At 33.2% G+C, this 11603-nt stretch overlaps 1 protein-coding gene across 5 annotated transcripts; it reads right to left on the reverse strand.

The window, feature by feature from the left end:
• Positions 1 to 184: 184 nt before the first annotated feature.
• LOC105159615 (cyclin-dependent kinase F-4) lies at positions 185 to 7533 on the reverse strand. Of its 5 annotated transcripts, none has more exons than XM_020692676.2 (19): positions 7184 to 7533; positions 5835 to 6095; positions 5683 to 5734; positions 4988 to 5574; positions 4824 to 4902; positions 4631 to 4699; positions 4462 to 4551; positions 4233 to 4371; positions 3403 to 3505; positions 3272 to 3324; positions 3129 to 3195; positions 2652 to 2760; positions 2227 to 2295; positions 1968 to 2036; positions 1777 to 1840; positions 1274 to 1387; positions 1078 to 1109; positions 868 to 949; positions 185 to 605 (listed from the first exon to the last, which is right to left on the reverse strand). In XM_020692676.2, the coding sequence occupies exons 4-19, from the start codon at positions 4993 to 4995 to the stop codon at positions 382 to 384; spliced, it is 1371 nt and encodes a 456-aa protein (XP_020548335.1). In that variant the 5' UTR covers positions 4996 to 5574; positions 5683 to 5734; positions 5835 to 6095; positions 7184 to 7533; the 3' UTR covers positions 185 to 381. The 5 variants fall into 5 exon arrangements, with proteins under 5 accessions (XP_020548335.1, XP_020548333.1, XP_011075034.1 ...); XM_020692674.2 differs by having other exon boundaries at positions 7163 to 7533; XM_011076732.3 differs by having other exon boundaries at positions 2227 to 2292; positions 7163 to 7532.
• Positions 7534 to 11603: the final 4070 nt, after the last annotated feature.

An 11603-nucleotide genomic window follows, 5' to 3' on the forward strand; every position in this document is an offset into this window, starting at 1 on the left:
TAACTTAAAACGCCCCATCGGGCAAAAAAATCTACGAGATAAAGGAGTTCGCCCATGACACGTGGGTAATGTATCCATACCAAAATAATCATTCGAGCAATGCACAAAGACCGGCACACCATCACAGCATCTATACCCACACAATGATGAATTTGCATTTGCCCAGATAACTGCTAGTAAGTGGTTACAGATAATCCAAAAGCTTTCATTAGCTGAGTATCATTATTCCAACAAAACAGTCAATCAAACAAACCCAACATAGAAGAACAAAACGTCACAAAGAAACAGACAGTTAATATTTCTAGACAAAAGACGGAAGAGTACGTCGGCCCAAATGGACACATTTATTTTATCCTACTAGGTGCACAACAGCGTGTTTACTTAGCCCGCCACCTTCCTGGTATAAGATCTTCCTGGAAGAAGTTCTTGCAGAAGTTCTTGTGATTGTCGTCCAACAAACATATCAGAATGCTCATGCCATCCTCCAGCCTTCATAGGTGGAGGCACTGACGGCTTTGCAAATGGCCTGCCTGATCCCACAGTCATGTTTGCCAACTTGTCCGCTACATCAGAAACTCCACGGGACTTTCCCATATTACCAGCTGCTGAGACATAAATAATAAACTACTTAGATTTTTAACACAAAACAATATGCTTCAGATTACTGACCAACATACTCTGTATTTAATACGTTTTCATATAGAAATATCCTAGAGCAAACGGATAGCAGAATCACAAAATAAAATTTGCCAATCATCAGAGAGAGGGTTTATATCATGCTAATTTCTGGATAAATTTAAATGGCGCGGTTGCACATTCCCAACTTGATAGCAACAACTGAATCAGGATATAGATATCTAGACTTACATGGACCATTCATCCCAGGTGGCCGATACTTGGATTGCTGCTTCACATAGTAATTCTGGTTAGTGCCATTTTTAGTGGCGTCCTGCACAGTAAATCGGAAGTGAAGAACAAACTTTTACAAATGAATTTTCATCAAATTAACAAATGTACAAAATTTCCCTTTGTAAGACCATAGAAACCTACTAAGGTACAACTATAATTTGAACCCACCTGATTGTTCAGGTCCAACTTCCTTTGCACACCTGGATAAAAAAAAAGAACTAGGTCAAACTCAGATGCGTTTGTAAATACCAAACAAATAGTCAGTAAACAAGCTCCGCGTAATTATTACTTGATTTACATTAAAGTTCCAGAATCTAGCTGACAGCAGCTATAGTATTACACAAATAAGTAGAAAAGGCTATACCTGTCAAAGATGCCTGAGATTTGGCATAAGCAAAGCTATTTATGGGCTTTGGGTTCGACAGATTCGCAGGATATCTCCTACCACATTTTTGCTCCATAACACCCCTAGTTCCAACTGCATGAAAACAAAATCCTAGCCGGTGATTGCTTTGTCATCTTGTTTGTGAGATATTGTATCGTTAAGATAAAAGAGAGATATAGATATTCTAAAGATGAGAATCACTTTTGACATGTGTTTGGATATGAAATAAATATGTAATGATTATAGATTATATGATGAATAAAAGGTGTTAGGTAAGAGAGAAAACAAATTATTAGAATTGATTAAGTCTCATCTTCAAAGTGAGAAACAGTAAGGCCCAAAAAAAATTGAAGATTTTTCTCTTATCTCACAAGCAAACCACAAATTTATGGAATTTGGATTGTCTTATAGCAATCACTCCCCTAATGTTCACTTCCCTTAGTGGGACAAATATATAAAGAGCAGAACTCATAAATACTGACCTGAAGGAGGTGTTCTTGCAACAGCAGCTTTAGAACGCAGGGACGGTGGGATGTAAAAGCAACTCTGCGACATTATAAACGACATTTTTCTCATCTGAAAACTCCACTATACTGAACCTAAAACAATTCCTATCTAACATGTACAACTTTCATTAAGATTTTTCCAGAATAAATATAAATAAATACACCACCTGGAAGAAAGGATGTTGAAGGGCCTCCACAGCTGTTGGCCTCTTGGACGGATCCCATGAACACAGTGACTATATTTAGCACAAACATGAAAGAGATCTTATAAGTTCTGGAAAGGGAAAGAAAAGCCATAGCATGATATTTCAACAAGTCCGCTTCTACCACAAAGAACTACATTCAAGGCTGTAGGACCTGAATGTAAAACTCAGAAGCAAGTTTTACGGAGGAGATGTAGAGCATCAAAAGGCTAAGTGTGCTTACTGCAATAAGACTAATAGCATCCTCACTGACACCTGGTATCAGCATAGAAAGATCGACTGCGGCTACCTGCTATATTGATGGACAAAAGGACAAGTATTAAATGGTAGTTGTGAAAACTATTCACCAAAGAAAAAGAAAACACTATACACCTAAAGATATAATTAACAATTTCAGAAGAGTGTATATGATTGAAGTCCATTAGCCATTAGTAATATGAGGCGTATTTAGATAATCTAAATGACAAGCATCACAAGCAGCATGTAACTTTATTTTTCCAAGAAGATGATAACTTGAAGCCTATTCATTCCTACCATATTCATTCTTATTACGGGAACAGAGAAGAAAAATAACATTGCAATTACAAAATTACACAAAAAACACCACCTTCAGAAATACGGGACACGAAAGGAATATGCACTACTCACTTGAGGGAACTGGAAATTGATAGCACTGGCAAGTTCAAGGCCCTCAGGCCATTCACTCTGGGTTGGGCTGCCAATCACACAGCATATCTTGTAAATCTCATCTGCCTCACTGCACCCAAATATAAAGAGCACAAATCATCTGCTTCAGAATTGTCATAAAAAGGAAAAAACTAAGAAGCATCTAGTGAGATTAAATTTCAAGCATGAGTGCATTTTCTGCTTGCATTCACTGATAGTAAATTGCAACAATGAGCACATTTTAGCTTTCCAAAGGGTAAAAGCATGAAGACAGTCCCACAAGCCAGGAGTCCCAAATGTTGGAAGTTATTCTTAACAGCATGCAACTTCACTGACTATGAGACAATGAGAACGCACATATCAATCCAACACACAGTTTTCAGGCGGATATCACCTTCTATCTAATTTCAATTTAGAAAAGCAAGAAACGATGTTTCCAGCCATCAACAGCAATTATACCTTGAGCCCGGAAATAAAGGGCGAAGTGTGAATATTTCAGCCATTATTGCACCCATTGCCCACATGTCTGAAAGAAGTATTAACATCATTTAGAAAAGAACAGGAGAGGAAGTAAAGAGCAGATGATTTAGGCAACTACCCACCAACAGGAGGACCATATAATGGTGACTGAAGCAGAACTTCAGGGGCCCGGTACCTGCAAAATAAACAATTAAATATCTGTAACAAGACTCTACAACAAAAATAAACAGAGAGGCGATGGATAACCACCCACCAGCGTGTTGAGACATATTCAGTGAATGGAGGTCGGGAATTGATCTCACGAGCGAGACCAAAATCAGCAACTTTTATAATATCCTTTGATACTAGCAAGTTCTCTGTCACAAGCAACACCAAAGTAAATGCAAAAGACATGCTGAGAAAATACAAACAGCAGAGTTCTGCAGAACTATTTAGACTTAAGTGGCAAGTCAACAGAACAAACTCTAGATAGAACATATAGTTAACTGATAATATGCACAGTCCAGTAGGCAACCAACATTAGAATCAAAAACCCTTTTACCTATCTCAGATAGGACCCAAAAGTGATCATTCTTGAACAAGAAAAACTTCTGGCATGATAAAGCATTCTACACGCAATTGAATATTGTAAAATCTACTACAGAATCAGAATAAACAAAGAGAACTAATAAGTGTTAATCGATCACCTCATATAAAGCGTTAGATGTTAGAAAGGGCAATCACTTAATATTAATTTCTTAACACGTCCCCCCTTACATACAAATCATGCACATGAAACCATTCTTTATATAAATGGGTGGCAAATAGGATTCGAATCCACGACCTCTTGCTCAGCATGGCTCTGGTACCATGTTAAACAACTAACTCATCTAAAAACTTAGAAGAGAATCGTTCAACATTAATAACTTAACACTGAGAACTGGGGGGCATTAACCAAAGCATTAAGCCAATAGGTATAATAGTAAAAATATTGTATATGTTTCAAATTATATCCCATCATTACATGGTAGTAAGCACATGTGAGAGGATGGACAATCCTGTAGTATTATCATTTGAATTGTAGAAAATCCAAACACTAACAACCTGGCTTAAGGTCACGATGGAAATATCCACGCTGGTGTATGTATGCGAGACCCTGAAAGACTTGGAAACACCAGTTTCTCACTTCAACTTCTGAAAAAAGTTTTCTTCTGTCCTTCATGAGCTGGTATAGATTGCATTCCTGAGATTGCAACAAAATACATTGATATATACTTTTTTTAGAACAAAAAGTTTCCAAAGAAGAAGTCAAATCTACGAAAGTGATGCATACCATGTACTCAAAGACAAAGTATAATACATCATTTTCCCTGATTACTTCCTTGAGCTTTACGACGTTCGGATGGTTCATTTTCCTTAGTGACTGCCAACAAGGAGCCCGTCATTTTTCTGGAATAAAATGTTACGCTTTAAACATCAAGATAAAGCAAAAAATTTGTCACCTTGACTTCTCTCAGATTTATACATTCTTCCCATGAATAATACTTCTTCTTCATTTTCTTTATTGCAACCTGTCAGAGCAATTGATTAGAACTGATTACAAAACTTTAAATTTCATGGACTTCTACTTTGACAGTGAGAGAAAGAAGCTTGTTCTTCAAAAGAAACAAGTGTCTAAACAATCAATGCACCTACCACTTCACCAGACTGCTTACTTAGAGCTCGCCAGACAGTTCCAAAGGTACCATTACCAACTTCCTTAATGATTGTGTACCTGCATCAGCCATTATGATAATTGAACCAATTGAAAAAGAAAGTGACAATATCTGTAAAAATATGATATTGCCAAAGAATTGTACCTTTCCATTGTTGCGATTTCAACTGCACGTGACGTGACACTATTGATTAGAAAACAGACGAGGACGCAACAAAACTAGTGAAGTCTTCACACACTAAACAACAGTAAGCAATAACTATCAAAAGCCTGGCTAATTCGACAAAATCCACCACCAATTCTTTGGCTCTACTCCAATATGTGGAAGACCTAAGGCACTATGATGGGCAGGCTTCACAGCCTTATTTATAAAGTATACCAAATCAAAATTCTCAAAACAAAGACAAGGACGAAACGGCAGTGGGGTCGCAAAACTGTAGAACATCTTGCTACAAGTCAACACTGACTGATAACATCAAGTACTAGCGCCATTAACTACAACTATGGGTTTAAGACATGGTAAGTCAACCAAAGTTTCCAACAATGCGAAGATACTGAGTCCGATGCAAATCTTCAATCAACCAAATCTTACCGCTGTCAACAGGCCATCATCACACAGTAGTTGAAAGCCTGACCTTTTCTAAAACAACACACTGCACAAATACAGTGCAACAAGCTACCTAATACTTAAAGGCACACTGAACTCCCTTCTACTACTTGCAGACTTGAGTCCTGAGGTTAAACCAAAGAAAGGAAAAGAAAAACACAATCACATTGTGTCAGAATCCCAAAAGCTCAAAATCTTAAACGATCAGTGAGAAAATACGGAATAGAAAATACCTCAGAAATTGCTTCCCAGCAGATCTCAAATGGATGTTGTATCGTCAATGCACTAGCAAAAATAAAATTGCACAAGAAGGTCAACACAGTAACCTGATAGATAGCATAACCAGTGTCCACTGTATATTAAATTATTAATGTGTGCAACTCACTTGTACAAGAGCACTAAAGAGGATCCAACATCTATCTTAAAAGAAATACGCATTTGGCCTCCTGTACTGATCATTTAAGATAAGCTGTTCACTAAGTGCAATTGACAAAAGAAACAAGAAGAAAATCTCCACGGATAAGAAACCGCCAATCATGAAGTTCCTGGAATGGAAAAACCCGTCGCTTGTAGCATTCTGACCAGAGGCAAATTTGCTCCATGTCCTAGATAATATTAATCCCTTTAATTCGTGATTTAACACAACCTGATAGCACAGGGAAAAGATTTTTGAAGTGAGAGATCGGAGAATCAATGAACTGCGAAACAAACAGGAACCATATATTTAACTTCAGATATTTGGCAACAAGCTACAGCATAGGCTATAGCGCACATATGCATGATCTTACACAGAGGAATATGATGACCTATATTACACAAGGCCCATGTTTGTATAATCAGCTTCATAAATTCCAATAATAGAATTTCAAATTCGTTCTGTCTCATAAAGCCACACTACAAGGTTTCTTCATTATAGTCGGCATATTGATCAACACCAGATTGACTACAACTGTTACTCACAGCAATCAACCCATCTGTAACTAACACATATGCAACAAATTTTCACCTGGGTGTAGAAACATAAGATCCTAACAAAGCACAATCTAATAAACTCAGCTTAAAGCAACCGAATAATACAGAAGAACTTACTCCAAATCTCCAACTTACATCATAGAATTAACATAATTTCTCAAATTCCTCCAATAAAAACATAAAAGGGAAAAGGATGCTTCGAGTTCATTCATATACCAAAGAAGCACTTCATACAACCACAACAATTTAGCCTACCCAAGTTACAATTCCCTAACTCAACAATGTATTTCTACTCGTTTTCCCCATCAAACAGATTGCTTCATATATAATACACAAGTCCTACCCCGGTTTGGTTCCTAAAGTAGTTTTCCACTCCACTAATTGAAAGTTGAAGAGACATCATACAAACCCTGGCCATATTATAAATCCATCCCCCCTCATAACACAAAAACATCCAAAACGAGACAACCCGAATTACAAAAACATCAAACCAAATCGATCAGATTCCGACGTCCGAACATTCAAAACAACGAAATCAAACACCCTAACCCTAAATCAAACGGGAAAACCCTCCCCAGATCCCGAAACACCAATCCAACAAATCAAGATCAGATCTAACCACACCACACCACACCACAAATCAAAACACAAAAACAAACACCACACATCACAAACCCACAAAAAGAAAAAAAGAAACAAAAAATCAAAGCCATAAAAAAAAAAAAAAAAAAACCCATATACCTGTAGGAAAAACGGCATTACCTACAGAGAAGAAACCCAGAGATGCCACTCTTTCTCTCTCCCTCCCTCTCTCCCGGGTCCTAATTACGATATTTTTGGGGTCTCGAAGCCACCGCCTCTATATATTACTGAGATGATGATTCGGTAATAATGATGAGAGATGATGTATATATACGAGTGGGGATTGGTATTATTATACATACTGCTCCCGAATAGGAAAAAGGGTAGAAAAAGAATTGGAAAAGGTTTGGGAATCCTAAAATTTCCTTTCCTTTGTATTATTGGGAGAATGAGAATGAGAATCCCAATCACTTTAAATCACTTCCTTTTTCTTCCCTCTCCTCTCACTCTCTCTCTCTTTTATTTTTCTCCCCTCCCCCCTCTAAACAATTTTTCTCCTCTTCTTTATTGTTATATACTATATTCATCCAATGTACCACCTATCCCTACTTTAATTATTATTTTTAATTATATTTTATATTGTTCGTATAGTAAAACGTATCCCGTTTTTCACTCTCTTCCTCTGCGTAAATTTCCATTTTAATTTGATCGATCATAAATTGTACTGCCATTGGTAAATAAATATATTTAAAAGAAATGATTCGATTGTATCCATGTAATTCGAATTATATAGTTCTAACTGAAAAATGCGGATTTTTTTAACTAAATTCTGATCGGCTAAAATTTGCCATTTGGATTCGGCCCCATAACCTATTTATTTTAGGTAAGAGGGATCATTTTATTTTTCATGTTTTTGTTGAAATTAAATATTTACAATGGCCGTCAACAAATAAATTGCGATACATCCGTATTATTATTTTATATCGTAGGAAAAATGTAAAATAAAATATCAACAAAATGGTTAATGTTGAGGTCTCGTAAAAATGTGCGCTGTCATAAATTTAGATGTCTAGATATTCGTCTCACTTTATATTGAATTTATCGCAATTCTTTATTTGATGTATTAATCAATTTGTTTTTTAAATATTGATATCTTAACATAATTACCCTGCGGACTTTTTTAACATTTGTCATAATTATAATTATTTTAGATACTCCCTCGTGACGGTTCATTATGGGGGTATTTGTTAGACGATCGTTAATATCATGAGTATTTATAATTTTTTCAAATAATAATAAAATATTTATAATTATGGCAAATATCAGGAAAATTCGCTGTAATTTTTATCCTTACTTTAAAATTAAATTAAGTTTATCTACTTATTATTATTATTTTAACTTTTTGAAGATCTTTAAATTTTAATGGGGGGGAAAAAAAAGGAAAATGGATAAATGTATGTGATGTAGTTAGGTCTTGACATGAAAGGTTTGGTGGACAATAGATGAAAAATATTCTATCTTATCTTGACACTTTTCACATTTCCCCCAATCGAATTTGGGGTGTTTGGTTGGAGGAGCAACTGTGACCGCGCCGGAGGTTATTCTAATCCCAATTGCCAAACGCTGGTCAATCTCTAATCAATAATGGAAAGGGCGGCGCACCAATCATGTATTAGAAGTTGTTTGGTATCACAATTTTATAAGTTATTTAAAAACACACTCATGATTTTATCTGCATTTCACTTTTATCTTTCATATAATTAACGTTTTTCACTCACACCAAAATTCTCTATTTATATACTTTAAAAAATTATGATAATTAAATAGATTTTCAATCGTTGTTACAGTATGAAAAGTTTAGAGCCTGTTTGGTTGTGTTTTTATTTTCATTTTCAGTTTCCAATAATTGAAAAAAGTGTAGAAATGCTTTATTGGTTTTCGTGCAAAAACTGAAAATATGTTTGGATTAGTTGTTTCTAAATATAGGTATATGGATGTGAGAATGTTAAATATAGGTATATGTATTTTTTATATGACAGAAAGACAACTATGACAAGCCCATGTGATTTATATAAATTTGAAATTGAGAATTAAAATATGAATGCGTTTTCACTAAAAATGATTTGACCAAACAAATTCCCATATACCCAAACAGTAAAAGGTGGAAAAAAATCTCATTGAAAACACAACCAAATGAGCTCTTATCATGCCAAATACTTTAACATCTTATAAGCTTTTACGTCTTATTTATCCAAATACTTTAAGAGCCCGTTTCTATATAAGTAAATATTCTAAGCTTTTTAATATCATATAAAATATATGACCTTATAAGATGTCTAAACTAAGTTTACCCAAACACCCTCTTAATCCAATGGCTAAAATTGAGGCCTGTAATTAAGTTTGAGGTTATGAATTTGAGTACGTCCCATCAAATAGGATGGTATATGTCTTATCTGATTTTATATGAGTTTACTATAATTTATTTTATTATTTTTTAATTATAAGTTTAAATACAATTTGCACTCATAAAAACGCATATAATCGCATTTACCCCCTAAAGTATGAAAGGCTACAAAAATGCTCCTGACGAAATAATTTGGCATTAATATGACAAAAATGTCCTTTTCACTTACCAAATATACTTTTTATTTTACTCCTTAAAATACATTTTATTAAAAACTTTCTCCCAAAAATACCTTTAGTGATTTAAAATTCTACTTAAATTTTATTTATAAAATAATCTTTAAAATTTTATAACTTTTAATCATGCATATGACCTATTCATTTTAATATTTTTAAATTATTTTAAAATTATAATTTTTTTGTTCTGTCAACCCACTACTCTATTTTTCTCTCTCATATTCTCCATATTTTTTGCCTTACAAACTTTCATAATTTTAATAAATCCTATTAGAATTAATTTTTTCTCTTTCACATTCTCCGTATTTATTTTTCCTCATAAATTTTTATATTTTTAATAAATTCACAATTATGATTTTTCTTTATTTCTTATTTTACCCCCACATTTATTTTTCTCATATAGTTCTTTTTTTTTTTTTTAATCACCTTACTATATTTTGTGTCTTTTAATAATTTTTTTTTTTTCATCTCACACTATAAATTTTTATAAAACAAATGAAAAGGGCGGCGCCAGTTTGGATGAGCAAAGATTGCATGTAGCAGGAAATTAATTAAGGATGAAGTCCTCATCCTCTCATTGGTCGGCTTTACTTTAATTCATTTTTAATTGTAGAAAACTATATAGTCTATTTGAGTTGTTCTAAAATAAATTAATAGGTTATATGCATGATTGGGATGTTTGATCCTAATTATTAGTTTGATTGTAATTTAATTATTGATGTGTGGTGTGTATTATTCATGTTTAGTGAGGTTCGTTTCTGGTCCAGTACATGATTAATCAGACGATAAATATAATATTACTATTTTTATATTTGATTTATTTTCCTACTTTTAAAAAAAAAATACGGTACGCCTAAGTTCGTCCGATTACGTATGATTACATAATTTTCATCATGAAAATGACATGTTGCTCGTGTATTTGTCGCTATTTTTTTTTTTAATTTACAGTTTATGCTTTTGAACTATTTAAAAGTTCAGCCAGTTTAATTATAAAGAAAATAAGCTCATTTAAACAAAAATGTATAACAATTATTTATTTATTGTTTTTATTTCAAACACTTTTAATTTTTACTAGTGTTAAAATTATTATTTATTTTTATAATTATTTCCGCCACAAAAGCAGAAGTTATCGTAAACACACCCTTAATGATTCGATGACACGTGTTATTCCAATTGGGAATTTCAATCAAGAACGCGTAACATAATTTATAATTAACTAACAAAATAATTATTTTTCAAAGAAATAAAGATATAAAATATTAATGGAATCCAAAGTCCCATAATTTAATAATTATGGGGTTTCAATTTCGTCATTTAAATTAGAATTTAATAATATTTTATATTTTTTTCAAAAGTGAAATATTTAAAATAAAAAAGAAAGGAGTTTTAGATTTTGACAATGAGTTAAAATTGGTGGTCACAAGGAATGGATGCTAAGGATGGAATAAATAAAAATCACACATCATATCAAAGAGAAAAAAATCTCTATTTTCCTCCTCATCATCATAATAATAATAATAATAAATTCTCTATTTTCTTTTTTTTCTTTTTTTTTCTTTTTTGATTAGTAGAATTTTTACATGCTCACATTTTCTATTTATTATTGATGAATATGTTAAGTCATTTTTACATGATTTTGTTTTAATTTTTTTAATTTTCGATTGACCTATTACTAAGTTATCGCAAATCAAATAAAATATATGAACATAATTCAAGATTCGATTAGACTACTAGTGTAGATTATTCAATAAACTGATCAAACTATCAAAATTAAAATTTTAATCTACGAAGGGATTAATTAAAAAAATATATTTTTAATATCCAATTTTTAAGTAGTGTGGTTGAAAAATTAGTATTGGAAGGCGAATTTTCTATTTTTTAATTAACCAAATTTTGCGGAAAACGCGAGTATTTATATTATTAAAACTAACTTCAGAAGTGTCGATGTAAATTTTCCTAA

The sequence above is a fragment of the Sesamum indicum genome, linkage group LG1 (assembly GCF_026168435.1).
Source record: "Sesamum indicum cultivar Baizhima isolate 11 linkage group LG1, ASM2616843v1, whole genome shotgun sequence".
Taxonomy (NCBI): Eukaryota; Viridiplantae; Streptophyta; class Magnoliopsida; order Lamiales; family Pedaliaceae; genus Sesamum; species Sesamum indicum.